This window comes from Phoenix dactylifera, chromosome 8 (genome assembly GCF_009389715.1).
Source record: "Phoenix dactylifera cultivar Barhee BC4 chromosome 8, palm_55x_up_171113_PBpolish2nd_filt_p, whole genome shotgun sequence".
Lineage (NCBI taxonomy): Eukaryota > Viridiplantae > Streptophyta > Magnoliopsida > Arecales > Arecaceae > Phoenix > Phoenix dactylifera.
The window spans coordinates 28,239,168-28,260,203 of NC_052399.1; the positions used below are offsets into that span (position 1 = coordinate 28,239,168).

The 21,036-nt window shown below is 37.6% G+C and overlaps 2 protein-coding genes across 2 annotated transcripts; both read right to left on the reverse strand.

The window, feature by feature from the left end:
* Positions 1-853: 853 nt before the first annotated feature.
* Positions 854-5,964, reverse strand: LOC103699185 (YTH domain-containing protein ECT4-like). Its single transcript, XM_039129441.1, has 9 exons — positions 5,680-5,964; positions 4,869-4,945; positions 4,627-4,771; positions 4,224-4,300; positions 3,244-3,828; positions 2,312-2,893; positions 2,012-2,224; positions 1,785-1,928; positions 854-1,573 (listed from the first exon to the last, which is right to left on the reverse strand). The coding sequence occupies exons 1-9, from the start codon at positions 5,705-5,707 to the stop codon at positions 1,322-1,324; spliced, it is 2,103 nt and encodes a 700-aa protein (XP_038985369.1). The 5' UTR covers positions 5,708-5,964; the 3' UTR covers positions 854-1,321.
* Positions 5,965-10,597: 4,633 nt separating this feature from the next.
* Positions 10,598-20,356, reverse strand: LOC103712601 (subtilisin-like protease SBT3.18). Its single transcript, XM_039129442.1, has 10 exons — positions 20,261-20,356; positions 20,070-20,161; positions 19,894-19,991; positions 19,623-19,778; positions 18,527-19,188; positions 15,909-15,976; positions 14,583-14,825; positions 12,560-12,674; positions 11,798-12,011; positions 10,598-11,233 (listed from the first exon to the last, which is right to left on the reverse strand). Exons 1-10 carry the CDS (start codon positions 20,339-20,341, stop codon positions 10,638-10,640), a joined length of 2,325 nt encoding a protein of 774 aa, XP_038985370.1. The 5' UTR covers positions 20,342-20,356; the 3' UTR covers positions 10,598-10,637.
* Positions 20,357-21,036: the final 680 nt, after the last annotated feature.

The following is a 21,036-nucleotide window of genomic DNA, read 5'->3' on the forward strand; positions in this document are numbered from 1 at the left end:
ATCATCGATAACTTCACTGTTCATAGAATCCCATCATTTCTATATTTGCAATTCTAATTATAAGAACATTATAATTTACCAATTTTTTCCTTCCAACTATTTCTGACAAAACTGAATCACTGTGTAATAAAAGCTTCCAACTGCTACGAAGTCCTGGTTGTTTAATTGTCAAGCAGCAATTAGTGAAATCACATTCCGTCATTTCTAAAGTAACATTGAGAGAGTTAAAGCACTCCTTTGCATGTGCCATAGGAATGATTAATCACCAGTTACCACCTCAACCCACTGAACTTAGAAATGGCAGCCCAACATAACTCACACACTTGACTTGTCTTATCTACACCCTGTAAAATGTCCTAGGCTCTGTTAAACATGGGCTAGAGGCCTGTTCATCTAACAACTTTTACTCAGCCACGTACAACTCCCGGCACTATAGATTAAGAGATACGTACATACAATATGTTATGAATTCAGAACCAAATTTGAGATCTGATGCCTCCAAAAGTTCAGCATGCAGCCTACTTGCAGATGGTTTCTGCTGGTACCAATTTATAAAGAGTTTTTCTACTGATGCATCAAGCCATATTAACTAGGAGCTCTCTCTAGCTCACTGCTCCATAGAGCATAACTTGCTCCATCTAAATTACATCGTCATACAATATGAAATTCGAAACAAGGGGAGTCTTTTTTTGGTTAGTCCAAAAAACTAATTCCATAAGTAACTATAAATCCGCAGCCAAATTTGTGATCTCATACCTCTGGGCTATTCTCGATGGCAGATAGTTTCTTCTGAAACCAACTCGTCAAGTGTCTTGTTCGATGCACGTATTTAAATTGGAGTCATGGAATTGGCAGATGCAAAGCATACTCACAGCTCTCTTCAACTCCTCTATTGCAATACTTTTAACAAGCTTCTTATTCTTAGAGATACAAAGAAAGATTTACAGGAGAAGCAACGGTTTCATAAAAGGAACGACAATTTGAAGTAGAAAACAATCTAATCCAAACCCCAAAACTAAAATTGGCAACAAGAAACTTGTCAGTACACTCTACTCAACACTATAAAACCCCATATTCCTAAACCTAACAACAGTCCAGATGAGAAACCAGCAACTCAACTCAGCATTAAAGGCATTGAGAAAACATGCCCGATCACACGCCAAACGCTATGAAGGCTTTCACAGCCCAAGATCTCAGCACCCCAAATGTAATCTTCTGCAGCCTTAAAATCTGTGTTTCGGATTCCCAGCTATAGCGACATTTATTTGAGCCAACAAAAAAGGTCTTCCAAAACCACTTCTAGAAAGTTCCAATGGCTAACCTAACATCCACTGGCAGCACCATTCGCAATAGCTCGCTTCTCTGTTGCTGGTTTAGCCATCTTCAAGGCATCACCAGCTGCCGCAGCGACACCATTTTTCTCGGATGGCTTCCGCTCCTCACGGCCACCCTGCTGCACATCCTTGCTCAAAATTGTAACAGATTCCAAAGGTTTCTGCAATCTGGGCTTCCCATTAGCAGCATCGTTCTCTTTCTCCCCAGCAACCGCATCAGAAGTTTTTCCATCCCAGGCCTGAAAGCCAAAAAGAGAGAAGAATGAATAAGCCCGATGAAAGGCATAATGGAAGAGTTGTAGCAAATAATACATCTACCAAGCTACAAAATGAGCAAATGAAGACACTGAAACAATGTCTCTGAAACTGGCATGCTTGATATAGCCCAAATGGATACTGTTTCTATAATAAACTGATGCCAACAGGGAACGATAGAAGAGCACAGGATACCTGTTTCTGAAGCTGTTGCTTGGCCTTTTTCTCTTGCATCAATTTCTGGCGGTTCTCATAGAACATGAAATCATCCAAAATGGATGTCTTGCTCGCATGCTCCTTAAAAATCTTGAGCATTTGAAGACCCTGCTCCAGTTTTACCTGCAGCACAAAAAGCAAGAGACAGTAAGTAAAAGCTTTCAATGTAATGATGACATACCATAACGATTCAGAAAGACGCTAACCTCCTGAGTGTCTCGACTGTTTGTCACTGGCTTGTTATCATTGTTCTCTAATGTGATGTGCTTGAGAACACTGTTAGGTACATCCTTGACAATATGCCACTTGACATGGAAGCAACCATTCCACTTGTCTTGCTGCCAGTACTCCACGGTCTTGTTAAAATCAACCGGGCCCACCATTTCCGCAACACCAACAAATTGCCCGCTTGTGTTGACCTGAAAATTTGGGTAAAAATCTGGATGACTAAATCAAGAGCGAAAATAGAAAACAAACTACTCCCTGAAGAATGACATGATACTTACTGAGAAAAACAAGAAGACAGGGCATCCACTAGCTTTCTGCTGAGCTTCCTGGTATCCAGCCTCCAGCTTCTTGTTTCCATTGGGGGTGCTGGCCCAGACATTGTATTTGATGCTCTTATGAATATCATCCTCGCTATATGATTTAATGATGAAGAACTTTCCATCGGTGTATTTCTCAGGGAAGTCAGCACGGTTGTATTGTTCCTTATCTGGTATTACACTAGAATCATCATTCCCAATTGAAGAGAGGTTCTGCCCCCTCGCAGCAATTGTAACAGTAGGTCCAAAAATCTTTTGGTTTTTCAAGTGCCCTGCCCTAGGCCCTCTGTTCAGCTCACTAAAACCGTCTTGGTTCTCATTGCCATAACCATAATATCCATTGCCTCGGCCCCGAGGTTTGTACTTGCTGTCCACAACCAATCCCCAGCGCCCGTTCATCCTAGAATCATAACTATTTGATTCAAAGCCAACACCAGTTCTGAGTGCATTCTGGCCATACAATCGGTTGTTTGTGTACATGCTATTCACGAAACCAGGAGCTGCTGGTCCCATCCCAGATGTCGGTCTTGGGGCATGCATACCCTAGGGATAATAAAGAATGATAATCAATAGGCTAGAAGTGGCACATAAAATAACAATACAACCAAAATAAACCTTTTGCAATATCAAGCAGAATTCATAAGAACATACCATTCAAGCAATTGCAAGGTAAAATGAAAATGAATTTAGAAATTAGATCAACGTCTTCTTGCTGCCTCATATGATAGCTTTTGCTCTGTGGCAAACATTAGGACCAGTGACTCTCACCTGAAATACTTGGTGCTCTGAAGTCAAAAGGCCTAATTAGTTAAATGGAGTTGGCCACAGAACAGTTGCTAACTCAAGCTGGCAGCTTGCAAATAATGCATGATAGGCACTGCCATATAACATACCATAACATGAGGAAGAGGACTGCGATTCTGATTTCTTGCCGAAGGAGTTGTACCATTATGTGATACTGTAGACAACATGGAGCTTGTTGTAGCTGGTCTGTGTTGCCCATTCGAGAAAACAGGTCCCTCAAACCAGGGTACCGGGGACCGCATTACATCAAAACTGAGTCTTGGATCCTTGTAACCAGCAGAAGTCAGTCCCCCTGGCAAAGCTCCTCTACCATGGGAACCATTCGAAGTTAGTGACTGATTTTGGTTGGTTAGCCTTTGAGGTGCTGACCCACTATTTCCATTTGCATTCCCATTGGCAATTCCATTCGAGTTGGCCTTACTTCTATCCACTGGGATGGATGCCTGATCAGCAGCGACCGAAGTCGAAACCCCGTTTTGAGTAGGGGGTTGGTTTGCCGTATGTGGTGCACTGGTAGGAGTTGGTGGTTGGAAAAATGGAGTTGGGTACTGATAATGCTGAGGACCATACGGTTGGCCATCATGCCCAATGGTAGGAACTGGGGAACCAGGAGATGGATATGCACCATAAGGAGCATACCCATATCCATGGTGATACATATCTCCATAGAACCCCTGCCAAGAACCAAAAAGACATTAAGTTAATCCTATCATAAATACACAAAGAATACCTTTTTATTTAAATACTTCTGCTTGTATAGTATTTTGATCTACAAGAAATATCAAGTTACACTGAACATGAGACATGCAATAAAAGCACTGTATCTCCTTGAGCACAATAGTACATAAAATGAAGCAACGTGTAAAAGACATCCACATTGGACAATATATAGAAAAGCAACAAAATAAAAACCACATCATTCCAGCAATTCTCACCTAGATGATCATTCATTTAAATCTCATGTTTGGTGATCTCAAACAACTTAATTCAATTATATCAGAGAACTCCAACTTTTTTTATCCACACTAGTTCAAAGTCAAATATTAATCCAGCAGGTGAGGTAACTTACAGGAGGCATCTCCACTCCATCATGGTTTAAATATCTAGAGTAATCATCCCCCCACTCATTGACAGAACCATCGAAACCTGAAAAATCGAAACTGAAATAAGACATCTCGTAATAATAAAAGGAAAAAGATAATTCCAACAGCACTCAAAGTAAGTTAAGATGTAAAACAAACATCTTAAATAACCCCCCCCCCCCCCCTCCTCACACACACACACACACACACCAAAAAAAATAAAAAAAACAGAAGATAATACCACAGTTACCAACTAAGGGGATAAAAGCTTCATTATCCACCTCATATAACAACAAAAAAAAATCATACTAATCCACTAAAGACTAACAATAACAATTGACGACCAGAGAAAAAGCCATAAGGCAGAGGGATTTGCAAGCAATTCATTACCTCCATAATAGTAAGGGTATCCATTGGGTAAATAACACATGCTCGGATCCATGAAGTCTGGAAGTAGAGGTGTTAATGACCGCTCTGATGGAATCAGCATGTTTGGGACTTCACCATTGGCAGACCCAAATTGAATAGCAGAAGGCTATTAACCCAAATCCAGGAAAATAATTAACACCAGCCCATCTCTCCCATAAAAGCTGTGCAATCTACAAGAGAACTGGTCAAGGGGAAAAAACTACCTTCTTGGTAGCCTCCACAGCATCATCAGTCTTGGCCTGAGAATCCATCGACAACTTTTGCAGCAAATCTGCAGCTTCTGGGACGAACGAATTAAGGAGAAAAAACTAACTATACCAAAAAAAAAAAATTCTATTCTGGACAACAACTAAAAAAATAGATAAACATTATATCACAACTAAAAAGGAAGCATTAAGAATCTTAATAAAATTTATAGATAACAGAAAAAAGATAAAAGACCATAAAAACTCATTTTGATCGATTGATTTAACCATCAAAAGTACCATCTTAACAACCCTACCTACGAATTTCAATTCAATAAGCCATTTCTGCAAAAATTGATAATCAAAACAGATCAACACGAGCATCAAATCAGCAGAAAAACAAAAAAAAATTAATGAATTTATTCATATCTGTTTGAAGAACTATCTTAAAAGAATATAATCCAAATTGCATATGGAACAGAATTAGGGAAGGCAAAAGTAAAGAAACAGAACTCAGAAGTCTAAAATCTCATCAGAATCATTCCAAAGGCCCAACCAACAAAAGGGAAAACCAAAATCACAAAGAGAACAGCAACCCAAAAGACCCAAACATTCATAAAAGGTCTTCGATGTACGATAAACCCTAACAAAACCCTCAAAATCAACACATCACAAGGAAAAAACGGAACGAAAAAACTCAGCTCCAACGCATCAGAAATCGAAAAACAAGTGATTCCAAGGAAACCGGGGAATCAAACCAATCAAAAATGAAACCAACAACCCTAACCCTAAAACCAGCAGACTTCAATCAAGTAAACGAAAAGGATACGGTCAGCAGTGGGAGCGACGGCTGCCATGGTGAGATCTCGAGGAGGCACGCGTGTTGGGGGAGGTTCCGATGGGATCCGAGCGCGAAATCCTAGGAGAGAGGAGAAAGAGAGATAGAGATAGAGAGAGAGGTGAGGAAGATAAAACCCAGGAGCCGTGGGAGGGAGGAGAGAGAGTGGGGTGGAGTCGCGGGAGAGAAACCCTAGGAGAGAGAAAGTAGGAGGAGGACGAGCGCCGCCAGGGAAGGAATCCAAACGAAGAGGGTTTCCGGCATCGAAAAGCGGTGATTCAAATAGCACCACGGCTCCTCCTTCACCGCCGGATATATTATTTTATTATATATAATATATATATATATATATGTATGTATGTATGTATGTATGTATGTATGTATGTATGTATGGTTCCTTGGCTAAGAGGGCAGAAACCCTAGTCCTCCCTTGACTGTTCGCTACCCTTCCATGGCCCATTGACCCCTTATTGGCCTTAGGATCAAGGTTTAGTGTTCACTTTGACGAGTCAGGGTTTTGATTAGCATGTTTGGACTAGGGTTAGGGTTTTGATTAGCCAATTTGAGCTTTCATATAAAACTAGGGTTCGGACTACATGTGCTTATGATTTGGATCTATGATGCCTGTTGGATCCAACACCAATTATACCATTTCCATTGCAATTTGGGCACTTGGTCATGCTTCGAGATATGTGGTATAGTGCTATCACAAATCTTAAACATTAAATCGAGGGTCTACACTGTTTTGAGCCATTAAATTTTTCGAGGAGCATTGGATCGAACTCCGTTCCTAAACTCTATCAACGCTTGTTCAATATTGTTTGAGTAGTGTCATCAAATTAGGTCTTTTCAACATGCTGAATAACAATGCCTTTTTACCTATCTCACATCCATATCAAATAATGTGATCCTCAAGAATAGGCTACATCGAAGAATAAGACTATGAACAAGGATATTAGTTTTTCTTAACAAATTGGGCTTTGATTCCAATTGGTGAGGTTGGCTGCGAGTCTTGTATGCTGGTCCATTCTCATGCTTATTGGTTTTAGTGTTTCAAATATGGGGCCTACTAGAAGTCAATTGTAGATGTTCTCTACTGCGTATTTTCTTACTTGGCTCATTCATATCTATAGATGGAAATCTTCATGTAACTTCCTAAAGATTTGGCTTCCAAAAATGAGGTTTTGATGAATAAATTGACCAAAGTGACTATTCTATAGATATAACAAGATCTCTCTTGCTTTTTGTGCAAGGCTAGTATTTGGTTATGGCTCAAGTCCATATCTTGTAGGTAAATCCAGGGTTAAAATTATGCATTTGTTAAATGCACTTCTCCTTCCTTGGACAGTGGGCTTGAATAAATGCAATCTAGTTTGTGTTTTGGGGTTCTAAAATTCAGGGTTAAAAGAAACTTTTTAAAAATATTTGTAAATATCACAATCAGTAAAGGATGATGTCAAAATGAGAATGATTCAACTCTTTTACTTATTGCCTTCAATTTCTATATCAAATTACTTTTTGGTTATGAACTAATACACTTGTCAAAATTGCAACTTCTAAGTCATGATTAAAATTCAACATCTTAAATGAATCTTAGAAAACATGCAGACACATAAATAGAAGAATGTGGAATTGGGAGTTTACAAAAATGGGAGTATCGCTATTTTTCAGTTAGCAAGAGTATATAAGAGTAAACTTGTCATTTCTTAAACTTTATACATCAGAAAATGTTTAGTGGTGAGGAATATCTTGAGCAATGGTTGATCAATCGCATTTGTTATGGAGGTTTGCATGAATCTAAATGCACATCAAATGTTGTCATATATATTCCTTGGTTGCCTCAACGACACTTGTTTGGAATTATTGACATTCAATCTCATTAAATTTTGATTTATGTCATTAATAAATCCATACTTTTTCAAAGTTATTTATCCTAGAAAATCATTTTAAAATTACACATGATTAATTTCACATATTAGAGTGAGAGAGAGAGGGGGGGGACTTATTATTTTGGGATCCACAAAAATGGTGCACGATTTGAGCTTTTTGGTACACACATCTAATGATTCTAGTTAAAAACCTAATTATTACCTTTAGACTGAAGTTACAATTAAAATCAATGTTAAAATACTTAATGTGATGATATAGGACAAAGAAGTATATTCTGGATTAGATTTTATATCTTATAAATTGAGCTTAGAATGATGGGAATTATAGCTGAGATAATTGAGATCAAAGTTCAACTGAGGACTTGGATCATGTGGATAAAATCGAGTTTTTGAGAAGAAAATATGAGCAAAGCTGGACTCACTTTCAGTTAAAGTGAAAGAAAAGAGCATAGTAGCTCATCAGCAATACAAATTAACAGGTTAAGCAGCAGAAGTAAGGATCAAAGTTTCTTATATTCTTTTTCTCTAATCCATCTACCCAGCAAAAACAAAATATGATTGACTAATGATCCCTCATGTTGAAACAATATCCAAACAACCTGCTGTTTCATTCCAACCAAAGGCACCAACAGATACTGACAACTAGAAGATTCCACTATTTTCTCAATCTTGTGTTAGACATTAAAGGCCCTCCAAGAATCTTAAATAGAAACAAGATTAGTGGTGAATGATATCATTTTTTTTTTGCGATCAATATTGACAGATAGATTCTAATTTATTTTTTTTTGGTTTAGAGTTTAATAGTGATTAAGTTTGCATTAGAGTCATATATTTGGAGCTGGAATTTAGAAGTTAATTATCAAAGCTAAAATTGACTAAGGGAGTGCACAAAGTCATTGTCAAAAGTTTATATTGAGAATATTAGATTGAGAGAAAGAGGGAGGAACAAAGTATCAGCTATAGGTTGAAATAATTAATAAATCCGATTTGAGTGTAAGATCACATATGAATATGATATTGGGGTCTCCTGTGCAATGATCAAAAAAGATTATGATTTCTCTAAAAGGATAACAAGGATCATAATTGAGGTTGAAAAGAGTCCAAGGTGAAGTTGATATGGAAGTCAAGTCTTGAACAAAATTCCAGACTGCCATTATGATTGCTGCCTTAAATTGACCATTATTTTAAGTTGAGTTGAACCTTCTTAAAATTGGGAACGTCGGTTGAGCCATTCCATCCCAATAGCGTATATTTGGAGCTCAATATGAAATCCGTCTTTCTTGCAAGACCCGTTCGGATCTTTTCTTCGCTATTAGAGCTACCGGTGCCATGCTCAAAATGCATATAAAACTTATCTTTGATGTGTTGGTGGGTTGTTCCCGTATGTATCAAGTTGGTGACTGATAGGTAGGAGATATAACCTACTTTGTTCCCAGGTATTATACAGGATTCATTACTCTTCCTGGAATATATTAGATTATGTGATGCAGAGAGTGCTACCATAGCCTCAACAATGACTAAAATTATCTTTTTCTTTGAATGAAATGGTTTGAATTGTAATGGTCAAAACTAATTATTAGTGTATATAATGATCGTGAGCAAAATTAGCATGTAACCTAATTTTGAGAGTATGTTTACAGTCATTTCAACGAGCCCAATTCCAATGATGATTTGTTTAAATTTTGTTCATTGATATTCTTGTTATTGCAATATGATTGAATTTTGTAATTGAAGATCCATAGGACTGATCCAAATCAGACCCATCCTTAAAACTCTATTGCTTGTGATTGGCAATCCTAGAAAGCTCATAGTTGGGGATTTATATACTCAAGCATATCATTTATGCCTCCATTATAAAGCAAAAAAGAGGAGCACATAGTCATGGATTACATTCAATTTTGAGGAAAAAAAACATTGAAGTTAACATTGATCAAAGCTTAGAAGATAATGGCCTTATATAAATTTTCTAAAATTTTTCTTGGTCTATATCGTCGTCATCATCATTCATAATCTTTTATCTGGAAAAAAGGAGAAAAATATATTACTAACATGGGTCTTGACTTAAGAGATTGGAGTGTCGATAGTGGTGTTTGGTCCCCTAGGCTTTCAAGCCTTGCCAATCTTTCATAGGGATTGCAGCACTCAAGAAGCATGGTTCAGGTAGTTGGTCTAACAGAGCCCTTCACCTAGTGGACTCCTTTAAAATATTGTAGCTTTAAATTTGTTCCACAAGGTCTAATGCATATTACCCTTTTTCTATTTTTTCATGATTAGCTAATGATGGGCCATCCTATCCACCTTGTTTCACAATTAGGATGAGAAAGGAATTAAAGAACTATGAGAAGAACTCCCAAACAAAAGGCTGCTTCCAAGCAAGAGCATTGTAAGACTACCTTAGCAGAATACAAGCAAAAAATACTTGCAGATCACATTCCATCAAGACCAAGTTAACAGGTTAGTCTCTAGTGTTTGGTGGTCCAAAACCTGGACCACCAATCCTATAACATTCCAAAGTTCAGTCAAGAATACCACAACATCACAAGGAGATAGAGATATAAATTATTGATGAGGCAGTGGTGAAGAGTTCACAACTTCCAAAAATGACAGGCAAAGGTTGTTGGGGCATAGGCAACTTTGATCTACCTGATATGTGAACTCTGTCATTGATAGGCAAGTACCCATAAAGATGCAAAGCATTTTTAATGCATAAGATTCAGAGGTGTTCAGCCTCTTCTTTTCTCCTTCTAATCCTATTAGCATTGTCATGGAGAATAATGCTGCGTAATCATGCTTTGGTTATTCCATTTCAAATTATCGCCATAATCCAATATTCGGCTGTCATTATATTTTAGTAATATAATTTGCTCTAACTCAATCCAATATTCCACCAAAAAGGAGATCCATTATTACCTGACTAGAAGAGCACAAAAGCATGACTTGATGCAAGAAAGAAACAACAGAAGAGATGTCAATTGAAAAGCATGATACCTAACTTTTTTGTTATGCTAGAGGGCCATCAATGAACTTCGTTAAGTAAAACTTAATTTGCAACATGTTATGTTAAGCACTCTGATGAGCTGCAGCATCTCTATGTCCATCCCCAAGATTGTTCACACACACTATCAATGGGGTTTTAACATGATGATAGCCATCAAACCAAACTATCTCCCCAAAATCATACCGCCCTTGGGACCGTTTAATTGGCATAACAGTCACATAATATGAAATAGTTTTCTTATGCAAAGAGAAAACTAGGAACCTTGGCCATATAGAAGTGTACACTCCCTCAGGGTTCTTGATGCTGGAGAAATAGAAAGCACTACTTCGACCGACATTCCGAAGAGTTCTCTTGATTGTTAATGTTGACGGAAGGTCCGATATAATTATTGCAGGATAATTTAGCTCCATAACGGAGTGGCTTCCGCTGCAACTAGCGTCAATGCTAGGTGAAGGAAGAACCATCATCTTTATCTGGACCTCAGAGTAGCCTAAACTACAAAGAAAAAGAATATAATCTCGAGTATCCATATCATATACTAGTCCTGGGTCTATTGCTTTTAAGGGATTTACATGCCCTGCACCTATGTCAAAGGGATCTGCTGCTGTCAAAGTGCCTCCTGCCAAGATGTTGTCTGAGCTTGTATCACTCATGTAAGCTGCATGGACAAAATGATAATGAATTTAATGTTTAGTAGAAAAATCATGCAAAAAGAACTAATGGCAGGAAAATGCCTGTACAAAAGTTTATAAATCAAGCTAGTGGATTATGGGACCATTTTTTGGATGATAGAATAGTGAATAAACATTTTGGAGGGCTTTTATTGAGCTCTCATGTAGTTCTATGTTTAAGGATTTATACACAGAAGGCACTCTTGGAAAATGAGATTGTTTGTGCTTTATCATTTAATGGTTCTCCAAGTCATTAGAAACCAATTCAACTATTCAAAAACTATCTAATGATTCACAAAATTCAGAAAAAATTCATGAGGCAGCCATAACTTGTTCATTAGAGTTGTCTATTACATATCAATTTTGTTGCCTCATCAATACCTTTTACGCATACATTGAAGATATCGGTCCACCTATTAATTACAAATTTCTTTCTGTTTACTTTTTTGAGTTTTTCACTTTGTTGAAACTTGTTTAATTGCTTGATTGCTCCATATTAGTCACTTAAAGATGCCAACTTGTTACCAGGCTTGTAGGTTCTTATGTTTTACCTGTTGTCATTAGAGCAGACTTGATTGCAGCCGGGGACCAATCAGGATGAGCTGATTTGAGAAGAGCCACAATGCCTGATACATGGGGGCATGACATTGAGGTCCCCGAATCGAAGTTCCAAACCACAGAACGACCATCAAATGGTAGCAAAGTTGGTGAAGATTTTGGTGACCATGCTGCCAAGATATTTACCCCTGGAGCCATGATATCAGGCTGCAAGAAGATAAAAATGATGTTAACCTTCATGAAAAGTTGAATGATGGGGCTCATGAATAGCTCAGCCTCAGCTTGTTAAATGTTCCATCCAAGTAATATTCTAGCTCAGGCTGCATTTTTTAGACTTATAGCTAAAAAGTAATTAATGCTGGGTTTGCATTAGAAAACAATACAAGGGAGACTAATTTAAGTTAATGGCGATCCAATTGAGCCGATCCATTCATGGATGAATCAGGCTTGGCATGCTAAGAAGCTTGTTCAAGCTCATTCAGTTGGAAAGTGCTTGAGGTCAAGCTCAATTTTGAGGCATGTCTGAATAAGCTCGATCAGCTAGGAGAACATTTGGCTTGAGAAATAAGTATAATCTTGGGTTCATCCAGACGATCGGCTTGTTTATGTTCTAATGAACATAATTTTGAGTTGGCTTGAGTTTAATTTTGAGCTTAAGCACCCTCCTAATGAATATGTTCTAATCGATCAAGCTTTTAGGTGTGAAACACATCAAAGATAGCAAAAGCATGATGCTCAATTAAAAATTTGAGTACCTTGAGGATATTTGGGGATATAGAACTCGGCCCTCTAGAGGAGAAGTACGCCATGGATGGGGCAGGAGAGTGACCAATGTTTGTTTTGCTGGAAAAGATTTGCACCGACAGATCCCTTCAAGATTTTCATGCTTCATATTAGATAATTAGATAACAATATTTTTGCGCAAAAAAGTAAAATATCAATGGATTGATTGGCATTTTTTTTAAAAAAAAATAGATAACAGATTTCTTTGTTAAAAAATTTAGCTAGTCTTTTGAGATTCTTTTTAAGAAAAGGTGGTAATGTTGTCAATCATCTATGTTAAAATTGCCCATGGCAAATACTCGGAGAAATACCTTTCATGGTTCAAAGATGGATCTTTCTATGGAGTAAAGGTGTAAGCACAAAGCTACAACTTGGTTTAAAAGCCTGTTAAAAGTTCTACTCACCATTTTATTTATGATATTGAGATTTCACACCTATGTTAAGGTTGTGTAGATCATACTAGTCTATTACTGGCCATAATGGACTAACCAATAAGGCTAACCAACTTGGTTTTTATTATGGGATGGTCATCTTGTTTTAAAGTCCTTTTAGGAGCCATATCAATGCTAGCTAGGTGGCTCAATTTAGTTTTGCAAACCTTGTGGTACTGAAATTAATATTTATAAATTCTTTTAACCACTTTCTTGCTAAATTATAAGACTTGTAAAATTATAAAAGGTTCTAGGTAGATTGTTTCATGGGATAAGTTTTGACAACTAATATATTATATCTTGTCATCGTAAACACATCAAATGAGCTCATAAAAATATTTAAAATTATTTTTAAAAATTTTAACTGATATTGCACAAGGTGAGCACATTAATTGAGCCCATGAGCACATTAATTGTCCCATGAGTCTTGTCCCATTAGGTGATTCCCCTTGCATTTCTCTCCAATAATTTTTCTTATCAAACCTATACCTTCACCTCGAGTTAATCAGGCAAATGGATCGACATGATTAAGGATCCATAGTTTACTTTTAAGAAACAGAGATTTTGTGTGGATTATGTCTCATTATTTCTGAATGATGTGTTTTATTTTAATCGAGCATTTAATTACATCTTTCTATACATTAGGGGTTAGACATCTATAATTTTGTTGCTTCTTGTGCTTTAGGAATGGTTGGGATTCATTTCAAATATGCACAAAAATTGCATTTGAAAAAATTAATAATAGGTTTTTGAAAAGAAAATAGTTAATAGTAGGAAACATACCATATGAGTAATACATATTAAGAGATATGAAAGACTGTGAGTAGAAAAAATATTGGAAGTGTTATCACTTAACAAATGCTTTAAACCTTTTATTAGATATAACCATACATATATGGGTGGAAATTAGATGGGTCAGGTCAGATTGGAGGTCAGCCTAGGCCCAACCCAAGAGCCAAAGGCCTTTGCTCACAGCCCAACCCAACCCAACCCTACATTTAATCTGAGCTCCTTAAACCCAACTTGGCTTGGCTTAGGTTCAAAATCGGGTTGCTTCAAGTTGGGTCGAGTCTAATTAGATCGATTGGATCAGCTTAACAAAGTAATCTATAAATACTTTCATGCCAATTGATTATCTAAAAGTAAAACAAAATGAGCTAGAAATGGCAATGTTTGAATATAACATGATTCCCAATTTCATATGGTTAATATATGTCTATAATATCACTCCCGATTTCATATGGTTTATATATGTATATTATATATTTTTATGGGTTTGAACTCTGGTGAGGTTAGATTGCCTAATATTTTAAACTGAATCGAACTTTAATTTGGGTAAGTTTCGGGACTTTCAAACCAAACCCAATCCGGGTCATGCCTCTACGCACCCAAGTAAGTCCAATTTTGGATTGTGCTGGGGTTGACCTGCTCAATTTCCAGTCCTACACGCGCACACATAGAGTTATATATGCATGTATGTATCATTCTTAGATGATATTTTTAATGGATTGACTTTTGTTATCTAAATTAGTAGCATTTCCATAGCTATAAACTTTTCACTTACTTGAAAGATTGAATATAGTGAAGTATCTGAGTGCCTTGATAGAGGTCAACATGGATAGTTGGAAGGAAATCATCCTGAACTGTTTGCCTCGTTATGGACTCAACAAAAATCATGCCCGATCCATTGATTGCTAAGATTGATAGGGCTGCAACTGTGCTAGATACCTGCCCTATGGAAGAGAAGCAAAGAACAATCTTCTTTGACCCTGGCTTGCGGCCGTTCCATTTGTCAAGTGAACATGACCTTTACAATGCAAACAATATGGATAAGACAATAGAGATGAATCATCAAAACTTATCAGTAGACAAAAGTTAAATTGTCATTTTTCTAGAGAGATTGCCTCCTAATAAGAGTAAGATAACCTTTAAAAAATGAAGTTTCGTTCCTTTATTTCTTTTTCACATCATATTGTATGCCTAATAAATTCTCATTATAATGTAGCATATGGATTGAGGTCTTAAAATATGTTCAACTACTTTAGAAATCATGTAAATTTAACTTCAATCTCTATTCTAATTATAATTTTGGATTTATAAGTGATATTTAATTTATAAGATAAATGTATAGTTTGCATATGTTTATATTTTTTATTCATTTATTTATAATCATAATTAGTTTACAAAAAGTTACAATGATGAACTTAGTTACTATATCATCGGTAAAACATTGTGTGTAGAGATATAGATATACACATGCATATATTATATGTTAAAAAAATAAAGGAAAAGAGCTGGACTTGGCTACACTCGTGGATTTCTATTCGGATTCTATCAGATCTATATTGGACAATGAAGATTCCACATCGATGATCCAAGCAAATGGATGTGTTATACTATCCTTAAACTGCTTACATACCAAAAATTATATGATTTGGAGATCCCTGGCCTATATATCAGTTGATCAAAAAATATATATGATTTAATATTATTTAGACTGTCCAATTTTTTCATTACTTGATGCATAGGTTAGGAATCTCCAACTTATATAATTTTTGATATATAAGCAATTTAAAGGTGGTAGATTATATCTAACAGCTCGGATTATCGATGTGCAACCTTTATTATCTAATATAAATCTGACCGAATCTAAATGAAGATCCACTCGAGTGTAGCTAAGTCTAACTCTCTTTCTATATGTGTGTGTCCTATATCTTGACTCATCCAAAGTATCTAAACTATCAGATACATGTAAAATTTTATATACAAGCACAATTGCGTGCCATACTTCTTGCAAATCTCCACATGACACCCACACCCACATCCCTTTTCCAACAAAAAAAAAAAAACAGAGAATACACACACAAAGGGAGAGAGATAAGGAGATCACCCATCAACAAAAAACTTCCCACCATCAACCAATTTCATCTTCATTTCTCTTGTGATGAAGCCTTGTCCCTATAGAGAGATCATTTGTTAGTCACCTTTTTTGGATAAGAACAAAAAACAAGGATTATATATATAATTTTTAAGATAACAATAAATACCTTAGGAGACACCATGTTAAAGATAAATGCTAGGTATTTCTTTATCTTTTTTCTATGTGATTAGAAAAAGGAAGAAGAGCTTTGCTTTTGTTGTATTTTTGTTGGAAAGAAAAAGAATCAATTCCCTTGCATAACAAATAGGAATATGAAGATATAGGGAGCCAAAGATAAATCATTTAAAGTTCTACAATAAATGCAACCCCAGATCTATGATTTTTTTTATAGCTTATGCCAGTAGTGCAAGTTGACTCAACCACACAAACAACGTGACATGTTCAATTAGCAAATACTACAATATGTCCAAATCCTGCCCATAGTATCGCCCAAAGAGAAATTTTATAGAAAAAAATTTTATTATCTTGAATTTAGTATTAACAACATGCAACATGTAATGTGAATATGTTTCTTAGAGAAAAAAAAGGAAGAAAGTATGTCTTGCGAGTCTTCCTAAAAGTCAAGTAGGTTAATATACTTGTGATAAATACAAAGGGATGAAAGTTAATACTTGCTTTTTATGGTTTGGATAATCTTGTAAAACACATTAGGTTTATGGGATTGAGATTAGGACTTTCAATACTAAAGCATATTGAGCTTGCTTCGACCCCTATCAACCGAACTTGCCCCAAACCAGTTCTAGAGAGAGAGAGAAATGCTGTACATTTTTTTTATTTCTCATATTTTTGTCTTGCGATTTTTTGGCCCTCTCTCGATTCCTACATTCTCACTCTTCCTCTCCCTCTTCTCCATGTATCTTGCACCCACCCACTTGCTCTTGGCTGATGCGCCCTCTCCAATTTGGTAATTTGGTGTTCTCAATTTCATAAATATAGTAGAATTTGATAGGATTTATCCTACCAAACCCTTAATTTCTTTTTTTTCTTTTTTTTTTTCCAGTGGGATTGAATAACCTTAATCATTTCAAAATAGACCTATTCATGAGCCGAATGCCTGCCCGGACCGATCAAGCCCAAAAATTTTCGTATGAGCCTAGGCCTGGATTTAAAGCACAGTGGGCCAAGGTGAGCCTGAATATATGCCCGTCTATTAAATGGGCTGGACTTGGATTTAGGTCTGAAAACCTAGCCCAAGCCCGACCCGCTCTAGATTTATATAATGCCATACAGGCATGCCATACCCATAGCCCAGCCCATTTGGTCTCATTTGTTATAGCTGCATGCGCTTCATTTCCATGCACCAAGTCCTCATCAAAACAACCATAAAGACATAAGCCAGTAGCCCCATCAACCCCTTTCAAATATTTAATCTTTGTAAGTTATTTTTTTTTAAATTTTTAGACCCCCTCAAAATAAAGGTCGAGAAAGCCTCGAGCCCGGCTTGAGGCTCGCAGCTCGAAGCCCGCGTACATAGCGGTCTTCGGCCTGAAAGTAGGCCGGAAGGTCGAATTGGGCTGAGCCCGAGCCCGACTAAAATAAGTTACACCTTGGGCTGAGCTTGACCCGTGTTCAAGTCTATTCCAAATGGATGAGTATGAATTACAAGTTACATATATTGGTTTTACTTGGGGAAAATGGACACTTTTTAATGAGGGAGGGAGGTTATTTCATTTTTTTATGATAAAGTTTTCTTTCTCTCCCCTACAACTTGATTGAATAATCTAGCAAGTTTTCTTCAACTTGATGAAATAATCTAGCAAGTCATAGACCCTACATAATTGTAAATTAAAAAAAAAAGTGACCGAGAGATAGGTATCCACAGGATCTAACTTATAACCAGCATTCCACATGCAAGTTTTTCATATGAAATTTAGATCATGAATATTCATCTCGCATGAGACAAGCATCATATGCATCAACTTGTGCAAAGATTATCATACAACTATTTCGGAGTTTTTCTTTTAAGATGAAGAATAAATTCACTGATCATAAATTGAACAGCCCAATGACTGAATTCACTGATCAATGCATATATGTAAACTAGATAAGAAAAATAGACAATACTAGTGAATAGACAATTAAAAAAGAATTATTGATTTTTCTCAGAAAAATTATTATTAATCAAACAAAATAGGGCTGGATATTCTGTAATAGTTTACTTTTTCAGAAGTAAAGACAAGCAAAACTCATGAAATTTCATTTGTATATGAAATGCAATGAAGATGGGATCTGATCATGTATCAACACTTGCATCCTCAATTTACCATAGCATGTTCTTGCAAGAAGGCATTTTGATCATGAAACTGCTGCACTAATAAGGTATCTAAAAGTCTTATGGAGCAGTACCTACAAAGTCAAACCAATGAGATAGTGATGACATATTTGAAATGCTTGTTATGAGCAAGATAACCCTTCTCATTTGAACTAAAAATAATTATAGATAACCATTCTCATTCCATTGCCATGTTATATGTGATGGATCAGCAAAAGCCCATATTCTGCTGAGCTGCTGTTATTAATTACTCTTAGGTATGCATGATTCATGCATGGTGTTTGTGAGAGTATACCATGAAAGAGACATTGTTTCCCAGTACCATCTGCGTTGGGAATGCCCGGTCAATTGTCCCGGCGGCAACACACAAGCCCCACGGCGACACATTTTGCACCAGGGATGAGTCAGGCCCATCGTTCCCGGCCGAGAACACCACCGCCACCCCCAGCTGCATTGCATGGAACGACCCAATGTCACTGCTCGTCGAGAAGAACGGCATCAACGGCGGCGGCGATCCGAGCGAGGCCGAGATCACCTGCACTCCGTCGTGCAAGGCATCGTCGAAGGCGGCCAAGATGTCGGCCTCAGTGCAGCTCCCTTGTAGCCAGCATACCTTGTACACCGCCAGCCGAGCCCGTGGCGCGCCGCCGCGGGCGGTGCCAGGTCCCAGGCCGAAGTAGCTCGCATTCCTTGCGACAGACCCGACCGCCGTCGATGCTGTGTGTGTCCCATGCCCAAGCCGGTCCCGGGGCGATCGGTACTCGGCTTCGCCGGTCGTGTTCAGAGGCCCAAACTCACGTTCGAAGCCATTGATGTAGTAGCGAGCTCCGATCAGCTTACGGTTGCATGCTTTCTCTGGGTCGAACTTGTCGGCTTTCACGCATGCTCCATGCCATGATTTTGGGATTGGACCCATGCCGGGTTCCTCCCGGAAGCTATCCGATTCCGGCCAGACACCTTCGATGATTAAGAGATGTGATTAACAAGCAATCAGCATCTTTATTGTAGTTATTTGTTGCTAGAATACTGAGCAAAGAATAACGGTGTTTATATCAGCGTGATGCAATGCCATGCAGTAATTTAACTTTGTTTGAGCGTATGATTGGTGCAATGCAGAGTTTACTGTTCTAACTTTGATACAGTTGGGTCTTTTAATCTACCAAGTGGTGATGAGTATAGAGCATTTTTATGTTTCTTCTTGTGCTTGTCTAATATGGCCGATACATTTGCAGTTTTGATAGATTTTCAGCACTTTGTGAGCTATCATCTTCTCCGCAGCCCATCGGCCGGGAATTTTGCACTGAGGTGGGCAGTTATATGCAGAAACTATGGTAAGCAAGGAGCAAGAACGACATTAGACTTAAGAAGAAAGAGAATTTATTTAAAAGAACCTGTATCCAAGATGCCAACAACTATATCATTTCCATATTTTAACTGCATCGGTGTAGTTTCCTCAGGTCCCAAGGTGAGGCCCATGAAGTCCCAACTTCGAGTTGTGTGCAATCCCAATATCTTGCTCCTGAACACTGATATCACCCCTTCCATACCTACGAATTTGATTAAAACTCTCTTACAATGATAGAACTTAGTATGATTAATATGTTTAATACAGATATAGTCAAGTTTGACACGTAGTTGTAGGAGTCAGTAGCAGCTTCTTACTTGCCAGGGTGGTGGCCTGTGTTGAGTTAAGCATCGCAGCAAAACCAGAGAAGCCATGCTTGTAACTGTAGATCATGGCTTCCTCTGCTTCATCTTCTCTGCAAATTAAGTGAATTGACCAATAAGAAAGCTGATAGAAAGGAATATCAGGATAAGATATTATAACCAACAGTCACCTCGAAAAGACACTGGAGAGAAGTCGGACATGGAGCCTTGTGGTGAGAAGAGGATCCTGGCCATGGTTATGGCCCAGGTAGACTATGTGAACCTGCAAGGCAAGAACAAGAAGACAGCATGACGTGAGACTATAATTTGGAGGGAAGAGAAAAAGGTAAGGCTCTTCGTGGGATAAGGTTACAACACGTACATGGGGTGTGGGTGTGGAAGGAATAGAATAAAGTGAGAGTGAGAGGAAGAGACCCCAGAGGAATTGAAAGGAAGTGCTCATTGTCCCTCACACAATCACCCAATTGAAAGTGCTGAGGATTATATAGATGGAGAAAGGTCACTACGAATGATCCCATGGTCTCGAGAGTGGATAGCAGGGTGTAGGGTGCTTGCATTACAATCCTTGAAAAGGCACAAGGACTCTGACAATTCCCCATGGTTGCATGATGACCTCCTCCTTTGGTATCTTGCCTCTATCTTTCTCTTTCTCTCTCTCTCTCTCGCGCACACAATTGCATGTCTATACCAACTACCAAGATTATAGCAGGTGGATAACAAGGAAAAGTTGCCCACTTCCTCTTTCTAATGTAATCATCTTATCTAGTTTTACCACGTAGCTGTACTTAGGGATGTAAATATGAAAGTAAACTATATTATGAGAGCTTTCTGGAGTTCCCCAAAAGGCTAAATCTCAGAGTTTAGAGTTCTACATTATAGGTAAAGATGGTTACTATGAAGAACAGATGTATGCACTTTCATGATTACTCTTACAACTTGATCTCAAAAGGACTTACAAATCTCATTTATGATAAGGTAAATGTTGACCTTCAATTTTCATCAAAAATGTTTGATCTTCCCTGAGTATAAGAGCAAACATGAGTTTATTAGCATCAAAAGGATAACAGCTATATTCCTATTTATCTTGTTTACTATAATTCTAATGATCTTGCAATAGTTTTCCAGCTGAACATAGCA